At 41.5% G+C, this 23,864-nt stretch overlaps 1 protein-coding gene across 1 annotated transcript in view; it reads right to left on the bottom strand.

The window, feature by feature from the left end:
• Window positions 1-2,136: 2,136 nt before the first annotated feature.
• Window positions 2,137-23,864, bottom strand: part of FBXO22 (F-box protein 22) — a 126,718-nt gene continuing 104,990 nt past the window's right edge. Inside the window, exons 7-8 of the mRNA XM_053719294.1 lie at window positions 10,216-10,378; window positions 2,137-2,731 (exon numbers count right to left, since the gene is read on the bottom strand). Of these exons, the coding sequence (XP_053575269.1) occupies window positions 2,323-2,731; window positions 10,216-10,378 (572 nt within the window). The 3' untranslated portion in view covers window positions 2,137-2,322. The remainder of the gene's footprint in view (window positions 2,732-10,215; window positions 10,379-23,864) is intronic.

Raw genomic sequence — 23,864 nt, 5'->3', positions numbered from 1 at the left:
GAAGTCGTCTAGATAAGGCACCACCGCTATGCCCTGCGGTCTTAAAACCGCTAAAAGGGACCCTAGCCCCTTTGTGAAAATCCTGGGAGCCGCGGCCAACCCGAAGGGAAGGGCCACAAAATGGTAATGCCTGTCCAGAAAGGCGAATCTGAGGAATTGATGATGATCTCTGTGAATAGGGATGTGTAGATACGCATCCTTTAAGTCCACGGTAGTCATATATTGACCCTTCTGGATCTGAGGTAGAATAGTCAGAATAGTCTCCATCTTGATAGATGGTACTCTGAGGAATTTGTTTAGAATTTTGAGATCCAAGATTGGTCTGAAAGTTCCCTCTTTTTTAAGAGCCACAAACAGGTTTGAGTAAAAACCTAGCCCTTGTTCCGCTTTTGGAACTGGGCGGATTACTCCCATGGTATGTAGGTCTTCTACACAGCGTAAGAACTCCTCTCTCTTTGTCAGAAGATATCCCTAGGACACAATTTCTAACGCCCAGGAATCGTGAACATCTCTTGCCCAAGCCTGAGCGAAGAAAGTCTGCCCCCTACTAGATCCGGTCCTGGAACGGGGGCTACCCCTTCATGCTGTCTTGGAGGCAGCAGCAGGCTTCTTGGCCTGTTTACCCTTGTTCCAAGCCTGGTTAGGTCTCCTAACTCACTTTACACTCACTTTACCCTTCCTAGCAGTTAGCAGGCAAAGAGAATGACTGGGGGTGGAGCTATATAGACAGCTCTGCTGTGGGTGCTCTCTTTGCCACTTCCTGTTAGGAAGGAGAATATCCCACAAGTATGGATGAATCCGTGGACTCGATACATCTTGCAAGAGAAAATCCTACAGGATTGCAAGAGGAAACACATGGCACTTTAAGTGGAGACTGAAAAAGTTGGGACGCTTGAGGAGAAAGCTGCGGCATACTGCAACAGGAGACACCTGAACAGCATTTGCCTGGGATAATGCTGGCTCATGGTCAAATATTTTATCTCTATAACTTAAAGTTCTCTCAATGCATGAGGAACAAAAAGGAACTGGGGGTTCCACCTGAGCATCAAAACATAACTGACAAGCAACAACTTCGCCTGGGATAATGGTTTGAAAAGCCTCTTGATCCATCTTATGTAATAAATAAGGATAAAGTGTAAAACTTCTTTATTTGAAAATTAAAAAAAAAATGTGTACTGTGTCTTTAAACAGAAGTGTGTTAGCGCAAAAAACCAAATAGACCTCAGGCTACCTATACACCTCAGTAGCTTTACTGAGCTTTACTGAGGTGCCTACCTGTCCTGCAGCTCACAGAGTGATTTCCCTCACAGAAGAAACAATCTCCTTTTCAAATACAGAGCGGTTACAGAGCCCTAACTGCCGAAAAAACGGCCTACAACAGTAATCTCCATGACCAAAAGTTAAAGTATAAAAACTACTATAACACACTGAGCCACCATAAATCACCTCACAGTCTCAATGCCCAAACTGCCTAAAAGAAACCCCAAACATGAAGGTTTAATAAAGTCCCATATTAAATAAGACAGCTTTTAACTGAAACAAGTGCCAGCAATCTCCTTGCAAAAGAAATTTAAAAAGGCGCTTACCTGAAAGTGCTGTCCGGCAGCAGGACAGCTCACTTGGTTTGAAAGGGTGCAGCACCTCACATGGACCTGTGAAGAGAGAAAAACTGAGTAAACCTATTCTTGAGAAAACGCAGTGAGGATTGTACCTCACAAGTTCTCAAAAGCCACCACTGCCCTACTGAAGAGACTGATGTGGTCTAGGCTAGACCCCAGAAAAAAACAGATTAAGCTTACACTGCTAAAAAAATAATAAAATCTTGATTGAAGAAAACGTCTCAGACACCTAAACTTCACCTCCTCCTTGCACTACAGAGAATGAGAAGAGAATGACTGGGGGATTGTGGGTAGGGGAGTGATATTGAACAGCTTTGCTGTGTTGCTCTTTGCCTCATCCTGCTGGCCAGGAGTGATATTTCCAACAGTAATTGATGATGAGCCGTGGACTCACTGTGTCATTAGAAAGAAAGTATGCAGCTAGCAATCACAGACCAATCAATGATGACAATATAATTAAAACCGATATAAAGGAAAAAAATGTTTGACCAATGCAAAAAAATACAGGAATGAAACATTTTTACAAAAGTAGTCACTAAATTAAATTTTATTTTTTAAGGAAGATGAAACAGAAATTCCAGATTATTTGCCAGTTTAATAGCTATAAGATTACAGCATATCCACACCTTTAGTTTATAGGCCAAGATAGGTGGTAGAATGAAACAGTTTTTTAGCTCACAATTTAGTTTGTGAGTGGTGGAAGCTACTTGGATGGTCCAAAATGAATGATAGTCATTACTGTGGTATATCCATGCAGTAGATCATCCTTCACATCATTACACTCACGTAGAGTAAAATTCCCACTCACAACCCGGTCACAGCCTATCTCACCATTGCCAAAGAATCCAAGCAAGGGTACATTGGGAAAATGTTTTCGAAAGGTATCTGCCTCTACATTACTCTTCTTGTAATGCTGTTCTCCTCTGCCAATACAAGCAAACATGAATCCGACACTGTTATACTCTGGGATATTTGCAGCTTTCAAACGCTGCATAGCAGAGTCCGCTGTCTTCTCATCATACACATACTGATCTAGAAGCACTGTGGCCCCCTGGATCTGAGGCCCACTAATAGACAGTCCTGCAATACCAATACGGTCAGAATCTTGTGCCCTGCAAGAAGAAAAAAAAAAATCAACATGTCACAATAAAGTAATATTTAACTTTTTCACTGTAATGTCATAAATCCCCGAAGAAATAAAAAAAAATAAAAAAAGAGTGATTTTGACTTGTCATGTGCACAGTTAAAAACAAAATTTATACTTACCTGATAAATTATTTTCTTTCCTGGCATGGAGAGTCCACAAATCCATTCCAATTACTAGTGGGGATTCAACTCCTTGCCACCAGGAGGAGGCAAAGAAAACCCCAGCAAAGCTTTAAGTATCCTTCCCACAATCCCCCTGTCATTAAGCCCGGGGAATACGGAAAGAGAAGAAGACACAAAGGGTATAGAGGTGCCTGAAGTTTAGAAAAAAACAAATTATGCTTACCAGATAATGTTATTTCCTTTTGTATAAGGAGAGTCCATGGCATCATTCCTTTCTGTTGGGAAATACTCAACCGGGCCACCAGGAGGAGGCAAAGACACTCCAGTCAAAGGCTTAAATACCTTTCCCACTTCCCCCATCCTCCAGTCATTCTGCTGGGGGAACAAGGAACAGTAAGAGAAATATCAGGGTATAAATGGTGCCAGAAGAAAAATATAATTTAGAGGGTCGCCCATCGGAGAACACAGGCGGGGGGCCGTGGACTCTCCCTTATACAGAAGGAAATGAATTTATCTGGTAAGCATAATTTATGTTTTCCATCTTAATATAAGGAGAGTCAACTGCATCATTCCTTACTGTTGGGAAACTTATACTCAAGCTCTAGAGGACACTGAATGATAACGGGAGGGACAAAAAGAGAGGCGGACCCTAATCTGAGGGCACCACAGCCTGCAAAACCCTTTCTCCCGAAAACTGCTTTAGCCGAAGCAAAAACATAAAACATAAAACTTGTAAAATTTAGAAAAAGTGTGTAAGGAGGACCAGGTAGCCGCCTTACAAATCTGATCCATAGAGGCCTCTTTCTTAAAAGTCCAAGAGGAAGCCACTACTCTAGTAGAATGAGCCGTAATCCTCTGAGGAGGTTTATGTCCCGCTATCTCATAAGCAAGGCGGATAATACTCCTTAACCAAAAAGATAAGGAAGGCGAAGAGACCTTCTGCCCCTTACGCTTCCCAGCATAGACAACAAAGAAGGACGAAGTTTGTCTAAAATCCTAAGTAGCCTGAATGTAGAACTTCAAGGCGCAAACCACGTCCAAATTATGAAGCAAAAGTTCCTTCGCAGAAGGAGGATTTGGACATAAGGAAGGAACCAAAATCTCTTGGTTGATGTTGTGATCCAACACGACCTTAGGAAGAAAACCTAACTTAGTACATAGGACAGCATTATCAGACTGGAACAACAGATAAGGAGGCTCACATTGAGAGGCGGCAATCTCAGATACTCTGTGTGCAGAAGCAATAGCCAGTAGAAAGAGAATCTTCCAGGAAAATAATTTAAAATGTCAATCTCATGCATAGGCTCAAACGGAGCCCGTTGCAACACTTTAAGAACAAGATTTAGACTCCAAGGAGGAGCCTTAGATCTGAACACAGGTCTGATCCTAATTAAAGCCTTAACAAAGGACGGTACATCGGGAAGCTCTGAGAGTCTCCTGTGCAGGAAAACAGATAGGGCCGAAATCTGTCCCCTCAGGGAACTGGCAGAAAGGCCCTTTTCAAGTCCTTCCTGGAGAAACAACAGGATCCTGACAACCTTAACCTTAGGCCAGGAAAATACACGCTTTTCACACAAGAATAAGCAGGTTCTCCACACTTTATGATAGATGCAACCAGTAACCGGCTTACGAGCTTGAATGAGAGTATCAATCACGCTCTCAGAAAAACTTCTCTTGGCTAGGACTAAGCATTCAATCTCCACGCAGTCAGCCTCAGAGAATCTAGATTTTGATGAACAAAATGACCTTGTTCCAGCAGATCCCTGCGACAAGGTAACTTCCACGGAGAAGATGACTTCCTCACCAGATCCGCGAACCACATCCTTCGCGGCCACGAAGGAAGAAATGGTAATGGCGGAAAAAGGTAAATTAGACTGAACCTCCAAGGCACTGCTAATGCATCTATTAGCTCCGCCTGAGGATCCCTGGACCTCAACCCATATTTAGGTAGCTTGGTATTGAGACGGGACGCCATGAAATCTATCTCCGGCGTCCCCCACCTGTTGTAAAGCTCCGCAAACACTTCGGGATGGAGAGACCATTCCCCCGGATGAAAGGATTGTCTGCTGAGAAAATCTGCTTCCCAGTTGTCTACACCCGGAATGTGGACTGCTGACAGGGAACAGCTGTGGGCCTCCGCCCACTCCAGAATTCGAGATACCTCGCTCATTGCTAGGGAGCTTCTTGTTCTTCCCTGATGGTTGATGTAAGCCACCGAGGTTATATTGTCTGATTGGAATTTGATAAACCAGATATAAACCCAGAAGAGGCCAAGCCTTCGGAGTATTGAAGATTGCTCAAAGTTCCAGAATATTGACCGGGAGGGAGCGTTCCTCCTGAAACCACAGGCCCTGTGCCTTCTTGGCACCCCAAACAGCTCCCCATCCTGATAGACTTGCATCTGTAGTCACAATCTCCCAGGATGGTCTTAAGAAGGATGTCCCTCGGGACAGATGATCTGGACAGAGCCACCAAGAGAGCGATTCTCTCAACCGGTTGTCCAGAGAGATCTGTTGAGACAGATCCGAATGATCGCCATTCCACTGCCTCAGCACGCATAGTTGCAACGGTCTGAGACGGAACCTGGCAAAGGGAATGATGTCCATGCTGGACACCATGAGACCGATTACCTCCATACACTGAGCCACATAGGGCCTTAAGGTCCAGAGGGCAAGACATGCTGAAATAAGCTTGCAACGCCTCTGGTCTGTTAGACATATCCTCATGGATATTGAGTCTATTATAGTACCCAAACATTCTACCCTGGTGCATGGAATAAGAGAACTCTTCTCTAGGTTTATCTTCCATCCATGAGATCAAAGAAGAGAAGAGACTCCGAAAGGTCCTCCGCCAGATGAAAAGATGGTGCTTGTACCAGATTATTGTCTAAATAGGGAGCTACTGCTATACCCTGGGTTCTGGCAACGGCTAGAAGAGCCCCTAGAACCTTTGTAAAAATTCCTGGAGCAGAAGCTAGACCAAACGGAAGTGCAATGAACTGGAAGTGCTGGTCCAGGAATGCAAATCTTAGGAAGTGGTCCTTGTGGATTGGAATGTGAAAGTAAGCATCCTTCAGATCTATAGTGGTCATGAACTGTCCTTCCTGAACTAAGGGAAGGATGGACCTTATCGTCTCCATCTTGAACGAGGGGATGTTTAGAAATTTGTTTAAGCACTTTAGGTCCAGGATCGGGCGAAAAGTTCCCTCCTTCTATGGGACCACGAAAAGGTTGGAATAGTATCCCAAACCTCTTTCTGCGATAGGAACCGGGACAATAACCCCTAAGGAGGACAGATCCTTCACGCACCCCAGAAAGGCCACCCTCTTTTCTGGTCTGGAAGACAGGCTTGAAAGGAAAAATCTGCCCTTTGGTGGATGAGACTTGAAACCTATCTTGTATCCCTGAGCTATGACCTCCAGGACCCATGGATCTTGCACGTCCCTGAACCAAGTGTCTGAAAAGAGCGCCAGTCTGCCCCCTACACAATCCAGCAACGGATCAGGAGCCGCCCCTTCATGACGATTTAGTCTTGGCGGTCTTCTTGCTCTGCTTGGATTCATTCCAGGACTGAGACGGCTTCCAAGTACTATTGGTCTGCTCGGGCTTAGACCCTTTGTCCCTTAGACTTGTCACCGTGGAGATAATGAGTCCAGGCCTGGACCAAATAAAATCTAAGTCCAGACTTCTTTCCCTCCCTTTTAAGGGAAAGAAGTCATGTCCGCAGACCAGGACTTCAGCCAGAGCGCCCGAATGGTCTGAATGGCAAAACCAGACACCTTAGCATTTAGGCGAATAATCTGCATGTTTGCATCACAGAAAAAAGAATTAGCAATTCCTGTGACGAAAGGCAAAGAAGGACTGGGGGATGGGGGAAGTGGGAGAGGTATTTAAGCCTTTGGCTGGGGTGTATTTGTCTCAAACTGGTGGCCAGGTTCAGTATTTCCCGACAGTAAGCAATGATGCTGTGGACTCTCCTTATATTAAGAAGGAAATGACAAACAAACACAAATAATAAGCCGTCTTGAATTTAGATAAGGGCGGGTTGTGGACTCTCCATGCCAGAAAAGAAAAGAATTTATCAGGTAAGCATACATTTTGTTTTCTTTCCAATGGCATGGAGAGTCCACAAATCCATTCCAATTACTAGTGGGAACCAATACCCAAGCTAGAAGACACAGAACGGAAAGGGAGGGGGAAACAAGACAGGCGGACCTAGACTGAGGGCACTACTGCTTGAAGAACTTTTCTCCCAAAGGAAACCTCAGCGGAGGCAAAGACATTGAATTTATAAAATTTAGAGAAAGTAAGCCACAAGGACAGCCCTAGTTAAATTATCTGTAATCCTCACAGGAATATGTAGTCCAGCTGTCTCAAAAGCCAACCGAATGACACTCCTCAACCAAAAGGAAAGAGTAGTAGACGTGGCCTTCTGGCCCTCAACTTTGCCAACAAACACCACAAAAAGGGCAGAAGATTGCTGAAAATCCTTCGTAACAAATTGGGAATTCTATCTCCATGTTACTAAGGACCGCATTATTCGCATGGAAAATAAGATAAGGGGGAATCACACTGTAGAGCCGAAAAGCTCTGAGACACTTCGGGCAGAAGAAATAAATAGTAAAAACAAAACCGTCCAAGACAACAACTTAATATCAACAGAATGCATAGGTTCTAACGGAGCCTGCTGCAGAACCCGAAGAACAAGATAATCTGACCCTTCAGGGAACTGACTGACAAACCCTTCTCCAGACCCTCCTGGAGAAGACAGAATACGGGGGAAGACAGAATACGGGGGAAGACAGAATAGTGCTCCAAACCTTATGGTAAATCTTGCGAGCTACCAGCTTATGAGCCTGGAACAAGGTGTCAATAACCTTTTCATAAAAACCTCGTCTTGACAAGACTAGGTGTTCAATCTCCACGCAGTCAGCTTCAGAGAATCTAGGTTTGGGTTGAAGAAAAGGACCCTGAAGCAGAAGGTCCCTCCTCAGCGGTAATTTCCACAGGGGAGAGAACGATATCTTCACCAGGTCCGCAAACCAAATTCTGCCGAGGCCAAGCGGGAGCAATAAGAATCACTGAAGCCGGCTCCTGTTTGATACGGGCTATAACCCAAGGAAGGAGGGAAAACGGACCGAAATCACACAGAACCGCTAGTGTCCACCAGAACTGCTTGTGGATCTCTTGATCCGTATCTGGGAAGCTTGGTGTTTACGCGAGACGCCATCAAGTCCAACTCCGGAACCCCCCACCTGAGGGTTATCATTGAAAATACCTCCAGATGAAGAGCCCACTCCCCCCTGGGTGAAACATCTGCCTGCTCAGGTAATTCGCTTCGCAGTTGTCCACACCTTGGATATGAATGGCAGAAATGTGGCAGTTGTCAGACTCCACCCACAGAAGGAAGCAAGTCACCTCCATTGCTAAGGAACTCCTTGTTCCTCCCTGATGGTTGATATAAGCCACCGAAGTGATGTTCCCAGCTATTAAGTTATAAATGCCCAATATAATAAAAATATAGCAAATTCTATCAATCCCTGCAGACCACTTGAAAAAAAGAAAAGCAGGGAGGAAAATTACTGGAACGGCACCTCTATACACCAGCCTTCCTGGCAAGAACTCACCACCTTCCGGCACACCACTCAGACTTAGGATTTTCCCAGCTGATATACACCCTCAGAATAATGTCCGTGTGATAAGTAGACCAAAGCCTCCAAGAAAACACACACTCCCTGTCCGGATACGTAATTTTGAGATAGTACTCAAGATCCGCTTCATGCAACTAATTTAAACTGCGACATAAAAAAAAAAATGTGCGTAGTACATAAAGTTGAAAATTTCTAAGAAGCCTCTTAAAGTGAACACATGACTTCATGTCCACATACTGCCATCTCATAGCTCCACATAATAAAACTATTACCCCTTAAACACTCTCATCTGACAGCCTCAAGATCCATAACAATGTGTTACTTAACACCATTGAAGAAAATAAAGTGACAAAACCTTCTCCTCTATCCAGCAGTATACCCTGTACTTACTGCCCATTAATTATATCCAAAAATGATTTTTTTAATATAATTATATGCAGTGAACAAGTGCGCATGGGCAAGAAACGCGTCTGCGTGTAGACCGGCCCTTACACCTGACCGTTGTTACTGCTGGCTCTGCCTTTTGTTTGCCAATATCAGTGGCACTCGCTTTTAACTATAATAAATTTTTGTTCTTTTTTTATCCTACCCTGCCTGGAACTTGCCTGAACTTTCTTTGATTTACCCTTCAGAGGAATTTAAGTGCTTTTGGCGATAGTGCGCTTACCTTCACTTCTTGTGATATATATATATATATATATATATATATATATATATATATATAGTCCCCAATCTCCATTTAAAAAGGGGGAGGGGTTTTTAACCCTCAAAGTGCTAGGACCTTCTCACCTAGAAGGGAATAAGCACTTACCTGTGGAGATTAAGCTGCAGGGCAGACGCAGCATCTCAGGTCTGACAGATCCAGACGACTTCTGACAGGGACCTGGAGAGAAAGGAAAAACAGAGTAACCAACCCTGGTTTTCGATATAGGGGTTTGCATAAAATGTTGGAGGAGAAACAAGGACTACCCTGCCAAACTTCCAACAGCTAATAGCCACCACAACTCTTACTCAAGAGGATTATGTGGACACAGCATTACCCCAATCCTTATTTGCAGGGAAACTACCCATTAAAGGATTAAACAATTTTCTTTAGAGCACCATCTTTGCACACCTCCTAGATATATGAAGGCAAAGAATGACTGGGGGATTAAGGGTAGTGGGAGGGATAATTAAAGCATTGCTGGAGTGTTCTTTGCCTCCTCCTGGTGGCCAGGAGTTGAATTCCCACAAGTAATTGGAATGGATTTGTGGACTCTCCATGCCATTGGAAAGAAACTACCATTATGTACTTTTTTTAAATTGCAGCTAAGGGATATTAAGGAAATAATTTTATAAAATGCCTATGAAAAAGTAGCAATTAAGAATGTTAACATATTTGTCTGCATGCAACAAAGTTAAAACTTTTCAAAATCTATATTTAAAATTACAGAAAAAGCAACGGATCACTAAGGACAGATTGCTCAAGTATCAATGAATTAATGAAAGACATTTTAAAGTGGTAATTGTTCATTTACATCAGACTGAGGGCTTAAGATTTATTTTTTTGAAGGTACCTGTTTTGATTATGTTATGCTCTAAAAATGTAACCCATATGACAAACATGCATCTTGACATACTGATATTTTTTTTACATGCACTTTATTGTATAATACATAGAACCTAAAATATACATACTTTTCACTTGAGTATACCAGGTGGTCGATCTGTCCCCCTGCAATTATTATGCTTTTTTCATTCAGAGGGTTTAACACCTGGTGTAGAAAACGGTTAGCTCCAGGTTTCCATGTATTGTACCCAAAAATTAGAACCACTTTCAGTTCTGGGTTGTTTTTAAGGCCTGTAAAGAAAAAAAAAATCAAACTCAATAGATAGCACTGCCACCAGCCCATGTTTAAAACAATAAGATGACCGTACATAGAAGTGATATCATTAACCCCTTAAAAATGTACACAGGTAATACGTCATACAGTACATTGCCCAGCGTACCGTGTTAACGCAATAACTACATCCAACACTGTCGCTTATGCTGCGGTCCCCGCTGTCAGCTTTGACAACGGAGACTGCAGTCAGGCAGGGGCAGAAGGCATCCGCAGACCGTTCTTACTTTACCATATAAAGGCTGATACACTGTCTGTATCGGCTTGGGTTGATGGCCTGGGTGTAGTGGGAGAGAAGTGTTAAATGAGGGAAGTGGGTGGGCTATCACAGGAGGGAGGAGGGTTCCCTACACTCCAGAAAAAGATAATTGGAGAGGGAGGATGGGCCACTATGCTACACTACAGAAACTTTTTTTTTTTTAATTAATAAATCATTTAAAAAAAAAAGGAAGAACATTTCTCCAACATTGGTGTGTCCGGTCCACGGCGTCATCCTTACTTGTGGGATATCTCTTCCCCAACAGGAAATGGCAAAGAGTCCCAGCAAAGCTGGCCATATAGTCCCTCCTAGGCTCCGCCCACCCCAGTCATTCTCTTTGCCGTTGCAAAGGCAACATCTCCACGGAGATGGTTAAGAGTTTTTTGGTGTTTATAGAAGAATAAAAACTACATTTAAAGTGTTTGTTATTTTAAAATAGTGCTGGTATGTACTATTTACTCTGAAACAGAAAAGGATGAAGATTTCTGTTTGTGAGAGGAAGATGATTTTAGCAGACAGTAACTAAAATCGATTGCTGTTTCCACATAGGACTGTTGAGATGAAGTAACTTCAGTTGGGGGAAACAGTTAGCAGACTTTTCTGCTTAAGGTATGAATAGCCATATTTCTAACAAGACTGTGTAATGCTGGAAGGCTGTCATTTCCCCTCATGGGAACCGGTAAGCCATTTTCTTAGTCAAACAAACAGAATAAAGGGCTTAATATGGGCTAAAAAACTGGTAGACATTTTTATGGGCTAAATCGATTGCTTTATTTGGGCATTTTATTCATATTTATGCTGACAATTCGCATTTATATACTTGGGGAACGTTTATTAAACGGCAGGCACTATGTTAGACACCTTTTCCAGTCAGGGGGCCTTCCTAGTTGTAGACTGAGCCTCATTTTCGCGCCATTACTGCGCAGTTGTTTTTTGAGAGCAGGGCATGCAGATGCATGTGTGAGGATCTGAAATTTGCTGGAAAAGCTTCTAGAAGGCGTCAATTGGTATCGTATTCCCCTCTGGGCTTGGTTGGGTCTCAGCAAAGGCTATAGCTGGGACTGTATAGGGGTTAAATTTGTAAACGGCTCCGGTTCCGTTATTTTAAGGGTTAAATTGAACAATTCCTTCATACTTTTTCACATATTCAGTAATAAAGTGTTTTCTGTTTAAAATTTAAAGAGACAGTAACGGTTTTGTTTTAAAACGTTTTTTGTGCTTTGTTGACAAGTTTAAGCCTGTTTAACATGTCTGTGTCTTCGGATAAGCTATGTTCTATATGTATGAAAGCCAATGTGTCTCCCCATTTAAATTTATGTGATAATTGTGCCATAGCGTCCAAACAAAGTAAGGACAGTACTGCCACAGATAATGAAATTGCCCAAGATGATTCCTCAGATGAGGGGAGTAAACATGATACTACATCATCTCCTACTGTGTCTACACCAGTTTTGCCCACACAGGAGGCCCCTAGTACATCTAGTGCGCCAATGCTTATTACCATGCAACAATTAACGGCTGTAATGGATAACTCCATAGCAAATATTTTATCCAAAATGCCTACTTATCAGAGAAAGCGCGATTGCTCTGTTTTAAACACTGAAAAGCAGGAGGGCGCTGATGATAATTGTTCTGTCATACCCTCACACCAATCTGAAGGGGCCATGAGGGAGGTTTTGTCAGATGGAGAAATTTCAGATTCAGGAAAAATTTCTCAACAAGCTGAACCTGATGTTGTGACATTTAAATTTAAATTAGAACATCTCCGCGCACTGCTTAAGGAGGCGTTATCTACTCTGGATGATTGTGACAACTTGGTCATTCCAGAGAAATTATGCAAGATGGACAAGTTCCTAGAGGTTCCGGTGCACCCCGACGCTTTTCCTATACCCAAGCGGGTGGCGGACATAGTAAATAAGGAGTGGGAAAAGCCCGGCATACCTTTTGTTCCCCCCCCTATATTTAAGAAATTATTTCCTATGGTCGACCCCAGAAAGGACTTAGGGCAGACAGTCCCTAAGGTCGAGGGGGCAGTTTCTACTCTAAACAAACTCAATACTATTCCTATCGAAGATAGTTGTGCTTTCAAAGATCCTATGGATAAAAAATTGGAGGGTTTGCTTAAAAAGATTTTTGTACAGCAAGGTTACCTTCTACAACCCATTTCGTGCATTGTTCCTGTCACTACAGCAGCGTGGTTCTGGTTCGAGGAACTAGAAAACTCGCTTAGTAGAGAGACTCCATATGAGGAGGTTATGGACAGAGTTCACGCACTTAAGTTGGCTAACTCTTTTATTTTAGATGCCGCTTTGCAATTAGCTAGATTAGCGGCGAAAAATTCAGGGTTTGCTATCGTGGCGCGCAGAGCGCTTTGGCTAAAGTCTTGGTCAGCGGATGTGTCATCCAAGACAAAATTGCTTAACATCCCTTTCAAAGGTAAAACTCTATTTGGACCAGAATTGAAAGAGATTATTTCAGACATCACTGGGGGAAAGGGCCACGCCCTTCCACAAGATAGGCCTTTCAAGGCCAAAAATAAGTCTAATTTTCGTTCCTTTCGCAATTTCAGGAACGGACCGGCCTCTAATTCTGCATCCTCTAAGCAAGAGGGTAATGCCTCACAACCCAAACCAGCCTGGAAACCGATGCAAGGCAGGAACAAGGGTAAGCAGGCCAAGAAGCCTGCCGCTGCTAACAAAACAGCATGAAGGAGTAGCCCCCGATCCGGGACCGGATCTAGTGGGGGGCAGACTCTCTCACTTTGCTCAGGCTTGGGCAAGAGATGTTCAGGATCCCTGGGCAAGGTTCCACATGTCTCACTTATCCTCAAACCAAATAAAGAGACAGGCGTTCTTACATTGTGTAGAAGAACTGTTAAAGATGGGAGTGATACACCCAGTTCCAATAAAGGAACAAGGAATGGGATTTTATTCCAATCTGTTCGTAGTTCCCAAAAAAGAGGGAACTTTCAGACCAATTTTGTATTTGAAGATCCTAAACAAATTTCTCAGGGTACCATCGTTCAAGATGGAAACCATTCGAACGATTCTACCCACTATCCAGGAAAGTCAATTTATGACTACCGTGGATCTAAAAGATGCGTACCTACATATTCCTATCCACAAAGAACATCATCAGTTCCTAAGGTTCGCTTTTCTGGACAAGCATTACCAGTTTGTGGCCCTCCCATTCGGGTTAGCCACTGCTCCAAGGATTTTCACAAAGGTACTAGGGTCCCTTCTAGCGGTTCTAAGACCGAGGGGCATTGCAGTAGTACCTTACTTGGACGACATTCTAATACAAGCGTCGTCCCTGTCAAAAGCAAAGGCTCATACAGACATCGTTCTGGCCTTTCTCAGATCACACGGATGGAAGGTGAACATAGAAAAAAGTTCTCTGTCTCCGTCGACAAGAGTTCCCTTCTTGGGAACAATAATAGATTCCTTAGAAATGAGGATTTTTCTGACAGAGGTCAGAAAGTCAAAACTTCTAAGCACTTGTCAAGTTCTTCATTCTGTTCCTCGTCCTTCCATAGCGCAGTGCATGGAAGTAGTAGGGTTGATGGTTGCAGCAATGGACATAGTTCCTTTTGCACGAATTCATCTAAGACCATTACAACTGTGCATGCTCAAACAGTGGAATGGGGACTATACAGACTTGTCTCCAATGATTCAAGTAGATCAGAAGACCAGAGATTCACTCCGTTGGTGGCTGACCCTGGATCATCTGTCCCAGGGAATGAGCTTCCGCAGACCAGAGTGGGTCATTGTCACGACCGACGCCAGTCTAGTGGGCTGGGGCGCGGTCTGGGAATCCCTGAAAGCTCAGGGTCTATGGTCTCGGGAAGAGTCTCTTCTCCAGATAAACATTCTGGAACTGAGAGCGATATTCAATGCTCTCAGGGCTTGGCCTCAACTAGCAAAGGCTAGATTCATAAGGTTCCAATCAGACAACATGACGACCGTTGCGTATATCAATCATCAGGGGGGAACAAGGAGTTCCCTGGCGATGAAAGAAGTGACCAAAATAATTCAATGGGCGGAGGATCACTCCTGCCACCTTTCTGCGATCCACATCCCAGGTGTGGAAAACTGGGAGGCGGATTTTCTGAGTCGTCAGACATTCCATCCGGGGGAGTGGGAACTCCATCCGGAGATCTTTGCCCAAATAACTCAATTATGGGGCATTCCAGACATGGATCTGATGGCGTCTCATCAGAACTTCAAGGTTCCTTGCTACGGATCCAGATCCAGGGATCCCAAGGCGACTCTAGAAGATGCACTAGTAGCACCTTGGACCTTCAACCTAGCTTATGTATTTCCACCGTTTCCTCTCATTCCCAGGCTGGTAGCCAGGATCAATCAGGAGAGGGCCTCGGTGATCTTGATAGCTCCTGCGTGGCCACGCAGGACTTGGTATGCAGACCTGGTGAATATGTCATCGGCTCCACCATGGAAGCTACCTTTGAGACAGGACCTTCTTGTTCAGGGTCCATTCGAACATCCAAATCTGGTCTCCCTCCAGCTGACGGCTTGTAGATTGAACACTTGATTCTATCGAAGCGTGGGTTTTCAGATTCTGTGATAGATACTCTGGTTCAGGCCAGAAAACCGGTAACTAGAAGGATTTACCATAAAATATGGAAAATATATATCTGTTGGTGTGAATCCAAAGGATTCCCATGGAATAAGATAAAAATTCCTAAGATTCTCTCCTTTCTACAAGAAGGTTTGGAGAAAGGATTATCTGCAAGTTCTCTAAAGGGACAGATCTCTGCTTTATCTGTCTTACTACACAAAAGACTGGAAGCTGTGCCAGATGTTCAAGCATTTGTTCAGGCTCTGGTTAGGATCAAGCCTGTTTACAGACCTTTGACTCCTCCCTGGAGTCTAAATCTAGTTCTTTCAGTTCTTCAAGGGGTTCCGTTTGAACCTTTACATTCCACAGATATTAAGTTACTATCTTGGAAAGTTTTGTTTTTGGTTGCAATTTCTTCTGCTAGAAGAGTTTCAGAGTTATCTGCTCTGCAGTGTTCTCCGCCCTATCTGGTGTTCCATGCAAATAAGGTGGTTTTGCGTACTAAGCCTGGTTTTCTTCCTAAGGTTGTTTCTAACAAAAATATTAACCAGGAGATAGTTGTACCTTCTTTATGTCCGAATCCAGTTTCAAAGAAGGAACGTTTGTTACACAATTTGGACGTAGTTCGTGCTCTAAAATTCTATTTAGAGGCTACAAAAGATTTCAGACAAACATCTTCCTTGTTTGTTGTTTATTCTGGTAAAAGGAGAGGTCAAAAAGCGACTTCTACCTCTCTTTCCTTTTGGCTTAAAAGCATCATCCGATTGGCTTATGAGACTGCCGGACGGCAGCCTCCTGAAAGAATCACAGCTCACTCCACTAGGGCTGTGGCTTCCACATGGGCCTTCAAGAACGAGGCTTCTGTTGACCAGATATGTAAGGCAGCGACTTGGTCTTCACTGCACACTTTTGCCAAATTTTACAAATTTGATACTTTTGCTTCTTCGGAGGCTATTTTTGGGAGAAAGGTTTTGCAAGCTGTGGTGCCTTCCGTTTAGGTAACCTGATTTGCTCCCTCCCTTCATCCGTGTCCTAAAGCTTTGGTATTGGTTCCCACAAGTAAGGATGACGCCGTGGACCGGACACACCAATGTTGGAGAAAACAGAATTTATGCTTACCTGATAAATTACTTTCTCCAACGGTGTGTCCGGTCCACGGCCCGCACTGGTTTTTTAATCAGGTCTGATGAATTATTTTCTCTAACTACAGTCACCACGGTACCATATGGTTTCTCCTATATATATTTCCTCCTGTCCGTCGGTCGAATGACTGGGGTGGGCGGAGCCTAGGAGGGACTATATGGCCAGCTTTGCTGGGAATCTTTGCCATTTCCTGTTGGGGAAGAGATATCCCACAAGTAAGGATGACGCCGTGGACCGGACACACCGTTGGAGAAAGTAATTTATCAGGTAAGCATAAATTCTGTTTTCTATAAACTGGGTACTGGCAGATAGCTGCCGGCACATAATATTGAGGCTTCTATTGAGTGGGGGAGGGATTGAGGTGGAATCCCTACAATACAAAAACAAAATAATTTTAATTATAAAAAAAAAAAAAAAAAAAAAAAAGCCATAAAACTGCATACTGGCAGACTGTCTACCAGTACCCAAGATGTTGGTAACCAGTGGGGGTTTGGGGAGGAAAGAGAGCTGTTTGAGAGGGGTCAAGTAGGGATCAGGGGGTGGGAGTGTATTCTCTAAACTACAGCAACAATTAACTTTACAAGCTAACTGATTAAATCTCTTCACTGTCAGGAATTTAAAATGTGGTGCGCAGCTGCAAATAGCGGCCTCCTAATTACCAAAAACCCATGGTGAAGACATGCATGTCTGCTATTTCTGAACAAAGGGGATCCCAGAGAAGTTTTTACAACAATTTGTGTTATGGTTATGACTGCACAAACAGTATGTAAATAATTGCAGTGAATATGATTGCATTTCTCTGCAAAACAGTGGCATGCAATATACTAAAATTGGCCTAGATCAATAACTTTGGTTGTCTACTAAAAAAATATTTAGTTTTGATAGATAAATAAAAAACAAGGCTCCATTTCTGTTTAAATGGAGTGATAGCAAAAATAAAAAATCTCCAGTACTTTGAGCAAGTTTTTCTCTCAATGTCCTGGTCCTTAAGTGGTTAAATTACATCTGCTTGTTTTCAACACACAAGTCTCTGCTAATGGGAAGAAAAGAAAAAAAAGTTTGCTGTATATGTTACCTAAATGTTCCTTATAATCACAACTGTACAAAGATACATTCGGATGCCTATGTTAATACTAGTAATAATGCTTATATATAATTACTTTACACAAGTACTCCACATACCATGTGTTATTTTGTGTAACCCCTCAATAAAATTGTTCAGTATATGCTCTATGAATTCCAAAGCTCTCACTCAGGGCAATTTCCAGAGAAGAGCTGCTTAAACTTTTTTTTTACACAGGAAAATGTTTTACAACTCCCTTTATTTTAATATAGTAGAAAACAAATCCTTATCAGACAGGTTTAACTTTTTTTGTACTTTATACATCTGTATACCAGAGGTGATTATTATAAAGAATAAGTCAACTTTCATGGCCATTGCTAATCATAACAGATACCTTCCTTGGCTTCTTCCCCGCATGTGGCAATGAGCAACACACCCATACTGTATGTACAGTGGATATAAAAAGTCTACACACCCCTGTTAAAATGTCAGGTTTCTGTGATGTAAAAAAATGAGACAAAGATAAATCTTTTGAGAACTTTTTCCACCTTTAATGTGACCTATAAACTGTACAACTTGATTGAAAAACAAACTGAAAATTCTAGGTGGAGGGAAGTAAAAATAAAAAATGTGGTTGCATAAGTGTGCACACCCTCTTATTACTGGGGATGTAGCTGTGTTTAGAATTGAGCAATCACATTCAAAATCTTGTTAAATAGGAGTCAGTACACACCTGCCATCATGTAAAATGCCTCTGATTAACCCCAAATAAAGTTCAGCTGCTCTAGTAGGTCTTTCCTGACATTTTCTTAGTCGCATCATACAGCAAAAGCCATGGTCCGCAGAGAGCTTCCAAAGCATCAGAGGGATCTTATTGTTAAAAGGTATCAGTCAGGAGAATGGTACAAAATAATTTCCAAGGCATTAGATATACCATGGAACACAGTGAAGACAGTCATCATCAAGTGGAGAAAATATGGCGCAACAGTGAAATTACCAAAATTGATGAAAAGACTAGAAGAAAACTGGTCTGGGGGGCTGCCAAGAGGCATACAGCACCATTAAAGGAGCTGCAGGAATATCTGGCAAGTACTGGCTGTGTGGCGCATGTGACAACAATCGCCCGTATTCTTCATATGTCTGGGCTATGAGTTAGAGTGGCAAGACGGAAGCCTTTTCTTACGAAAAAAAAACATCCAAGCCCAGCTAAATTTTGCAAAAACACATCTGAAGTCTCCCAAAAGCATGTCGCAAAAGGTGTTCTGGTTTGATAAAACCAAAATTAAACTTTTTGGCCATAATTCCAAAAGATATGTTCGGAGGAAAAACAACACTGCATATAACCAAAAGAACACCATACCCACAGTGAAGCATTTTGGTGGCAGCATCATGCTTTGGGTCTGTTTTTCTTCAGCTGGAACTGGGGCCTTAGTCAAGGTAGAGGGAATAATGAACAGTTCCAAATTCCAGACAATATTGGCACAAAACCTTCAGGCTTCTGCTAGAAAGCTGAACATGAAGAGTTACTTCATCTTTCAGCATAACAACACCCCAAAGCATACATCTAAATCAACAAAGGAATGGCTTCACCAGAAGAAGATTAAAGTTTTAGAATGGCCCAGTCAGAGCCCAGACCTGAATCCAATCAAAAATCTGTGGGGTGATCTTAAGTGGGCTGTGCACAAGAGATGCCCTCACAATTTTTGCAAATAAGAGTGGGCAAACCTTGCCAAGTCAAGATGTGACATGCTGAAAAACTCATACCCAAAAAGACAAAGTGCTGTAATAAAATCAAAGGGTGCTTCAACAAAATATTAGTTTAAGGATGTGCACACTTATGCAACCATATTATTTTAGTTTTTTATTTCTACTTTCCTCCACCTAAAAGATTTTAGTTTGTTTTGCAATTGAGTTGTACAGTTTATAGGTCACATTAAAGGTGGAAAAAGTTCTGAAATGATTTCTTTGTCTCATTTTTTTTACATCACAGAAACAGGACATTTTAACAGGGGTGTGTCGACTTTTTATATCCTTTGTATGTAGACTGCAATGTTCACTCCAATTTTTTGGAGCATTGTGTGCAATAAAATGTGGCCTTTGCAATTTTTGGCCAAGTGACTAAAATGTGTGCATACGTTTCAAAAGGTACAAAATTAGCTATGTGTCTACCTCACAATAAGCAAAATACTGAAAAAAGTTACTCACTAATACACAAGCACACTCTCAAATATATACAACCCACACACACATTCATACATATACATCAACACTTATAAATATATATGTGCATTAATTTTCCTTTATGAGCAAAGTGGTGAGAAAAAGGAGGTCAACAGCAACCACCTATTCTTTTCTGTCTAAATGCTTCACAGCTGTTTAGTTAGTAATTGCAAATACAAATATACCATGGACAACTCCTGCTCTCCTGTCTTCCTGTGCACAGTACATTATACAATCTTGCGGGAACCCGCAAACATTTTTAAGTGACGCGCCCCCCCCCCCCCCCCCCCCCCCCAGATGTTCCACCCCCAGTTTAAGAAGCACAGGTCCAGAGACTCTGGCTACTGGGGTGGAAATCATACACACACACAGACCAACATTCACACACAGGAAAGCACCAATAGACATTCACATGCACACATACTGAAAGACACCCACATGCACACAAACAACACATTGACCTTCACATGCACACAAGCACCATCGGACACCCATAGGCATACACACACAAACAAACCAAGATACAGAAAACCAGGTACGACATGAACACAAAGGATTTTTGTTTTTTTACATAAGGAAAGGACTTTTACAGTGAATCCCAAGTAAGATTGAACTGAGCATCAAATATTAAGAAAATGTAATTGTTATTTATTACCATGCTTCAAATTTTATACTAATTCTGGCTCTAACCCTGTGTCAAAATACAATAATATTGGCAATCGCAAGACCTTAAAGATGTATGTAGAATTATTGCCACAGAGATCGAACACACAAAGCACTCAGGCTGCCCTTACAGGTAGAAAAATGTGACAAAAGTCAAAGAAAATAGCAGGCACTACTCAGATTGTTGCGCAACAATAAAAACACTTTAATGATTCCAAAAGTTAAAAATTAACGGCCAAGGGCATGGTACAAAGTCAGACAAGTCTGAGGCGTTTCGCGCCCCCTAGTGGCGCTTACTCAGTCTATGAGTAAGCGCCACTAGGGGGCGCAAAATGTTTCAGAGTTGTTTGCCTCTGTACTATGCCCATGCTCTTGGCCGTTTATTTTTAACTTTTGGAATCATTAAAGTGTTCTTATTGTTGCACCACAATCTCAGTAGTGCCTGCTATTTTCTTTGACTTTTGCTGGATATAGTGGTTTGATCCGCCGCAAGCTACGGCACTCTGGGCATTTCTGAGGTATCGGGTGACTGATCCATTTCCGGTATCGACAGGGGGTATAGAAGTTTGTTAGAAAAATGTGACCTATAATCTATAGTTCCTACAGGATCTAGGAAGTGGTCCCTGCATGCAATACTTCTAACAGTTCAAGGAATGATTTGTGACTCTCCAAAACAGGCAGCTACCAAACAGCAAAAAACACTGATTTGTGCTTATAACGGACCACTAAATACAGTAGAATTGAATAATTGACAAGTACAAATAAAAAAGACGTAATATCACTTACTTTGAATTTTAAATGAGCAGTAGAATATTGTCTGGCAAATTTCAAAGTTAATTCAATTTTCCCTACCCCTATATCATGCAACAGCCATCAGTCAATCACAAAAATGAATATATCTACTGTATATACTGTGCATTTTTGCACATGCTCAGTATGAGCTGGAGCCCCAGAAAGTGTGCATATAAAAATAATGTGCATGTTTTCATAATAGAAGGATATTGAAGTTTTTTTTAAGTTTCAAACTTCATCTGAATCATGAAACTTTAATTTTGACTTTAGTGTCCCTTTATCTTTGAATTAGCTTTCTTTGTCTAATCAGTGCTCCAACACCTCCCACAGGAAGCCGAGTCTCTTGTACTCTAATCAGTGCTCTGCGACCACCCTTTCCCACAACTTCATCTCTAATCTAGCCATATGGTGTCCTGGGTTTTGAAGTTCAAGAAACACAAGCCCCAGTGTTAAGGATTATGCCACATCCAGTAATTTATATATTGCTTTGTATGCCTCTTTATGAAGCAATAACCTGCTGGCTAGGGGACTTTCAGGCTGCTCTAGGCTTTCTTACAAACTCTTAGATAGATCTCTAAAATTGGGCAAGCCCCTCATCTAAAAGTGCTTAGTGGTTATCACATGATCACATCAGCAGTGATCATCTAATAGGCATATTGAATAAAATCAGGACATTCCCCTGTTGCTTACACACACACAAAAAAAAAGTGAAACAAGTCTTATTTGAAAGCAGTTATCCACCTTATTCAAATTAAACATGACTTGGATCAAAAGAGGAGTTACCCCTTGAGTTTAAATGATTTACAAATATTCCTTTAATTTTAACCGTTATAATACTGATGTTATTTTTTAATAATGTTATATAGAATAAATGTAAGCATCTTATGCTATGATTATAATCTGCCCCTTTTATTAAAGGGGCACTATTTTATATCTGATACTTTAATTGTATATAGTATGTTTTTCTTTTTGTATATTTGTTAAAAATGCAATAAAAATTGTGTGTGTGTGGGGGGGGGGGGGGGGGGGAGAAGTGATTTTATGTCAAGAGATTGTCATAATAAAATAACTTTTTCTACACTAGCGAGTTTAGACAGAAACTGGAGAATGCACACACTGTCAATGCTCTGTGAAATCAAAAGTTTATATTTTTATTTTAAGTATTTAAAATGTTATAGTTTGAAATTTTATTCCAAACCACTTCCTGCAAATTGTCAAAAATAATAAGATTTATTTTCCACATTTTCAATTGGTATTTTCTGTTGAAAAACAGATATAGAATCCTTAAAGGGACACTAAACCCACATTTTTTCTTTCATGATTCAGGAAAAGAATACATTTTTAAACAACATTTCAATTTACTTCCATTATCTAATTTGCTTCATTCTTTAGATATCCTTTGTTGAAGAAATAGAATGCGCATGGGTGAGCCAATCACACAAGGCAGAAGCTACTGAGCCTATCTAGATATGCTTTTCAGCAAAGTATATCAAAAGAATGAAGCAAATTAGATAATAGAAGTAAATTAGAAAGTTGTTTAAAATTGCAAAATCTTTCTAAATCATGAAAAATATTTTGGGTTTGATGTCCCTTTAATGCTGATGTTTTGGGAAGGTGGTCTAATACTAAAATGTGGAAATTTAAATGCATGTTTGAAATATTTAGGAAATGAGGACACCTAATGCTATTTACAATGTATATACTATAGAAAATGACAAAATGTAAGTTTTTTTTATACAAATTGTTTATGGTGTTTTTTTGCCATATTTGATCATTTCTGCAAACTAAAGTTATATTTAAAAAGTTTCCAGGCTGCAGGAAAGAAAACATTGTTAAATTTGTGTGGGTACCTCAGTAAAAAAAAAAAAAAACATGGAAACATATGTACAACTATAACTAGTCAAAAAAACATAATTTATGCTTACCTGATAAATTTATTTCTCTTGTAGGGTGTTCAGTCCACGGGTCATCCATTACTTATGGGATATATTCTCCTTCCCAACAGGAAGTTGCAAGAGGATCACCCAAGCAGAGCTGCTATATAGCTCCTCCCCTCACATGTCATATCCAGTCATTTGACCGAAACAAGACGAGAAAGGAGAAACTATAGGGTGCAGTGGTGACTGGAGTTATAATTTAAAATTTAGAACCTGCCTCAAATAGACAGGGCGGGCCGTGGACTGAACACACTACAAGAGAAATAAATTTATCAGGTAAGCATAAATTATGTTTTCTCTTGTTAAGTGTGTTCAGTCCACGGGTCATCCATTACTTATGGGATACCAATACCAAAGCTAAAGTACACGGATGATGGGAGGGACAAGGCAGGAACATTAAACAGAAGGAACCACTGCCTGTAGAACAGGGGTGTCAAACTCCTTTTAGTCGCGGGCCATTTTCCATACAAGTACAACTCACGTGGGCCGCACACTACCTACATATCTTGTCATTGCTAAACAGTGCAGTGGCATTTGCTATAACTGTATTCGTTTCAAAAGATTGTGTTCTGTAACTCCTAATTAACTTACTCTGGCTTGAGGAAATGTGCTCTAATGCTTTTAAGAAGGTGACACACACGCTCCACCTGCGACCCACTGTTTATAATAGTGATAGACATACCTGTTGTACATAATATAAAATAAATACATAGAAATATATATTAAGTATGTGATTTTAGTTAAAGAGAAAATGATGGAAAGGAATGGACAGAAATGATGTGGGAAATCAG

This window comes from Bombina bombina, chromosome 6 (genome assembly GCF_027579735.1).
Source record: "Bombina bombina isolate aBomBom1 chromosome 6, aBomBom1.pri, whole genome shotgun sequence".
Taxonomy (NCBI): Eukaryota; Metazoa; Chordata; class Amphibia; order Anura; family Bombinatoridae; genus Bombina; species Bombina bombina.
The sequence above is the reverse complement of the archived record's forward strand: the minus strand, read 5'-3'. Positions and strand labels throughout refer to the sequence as shown.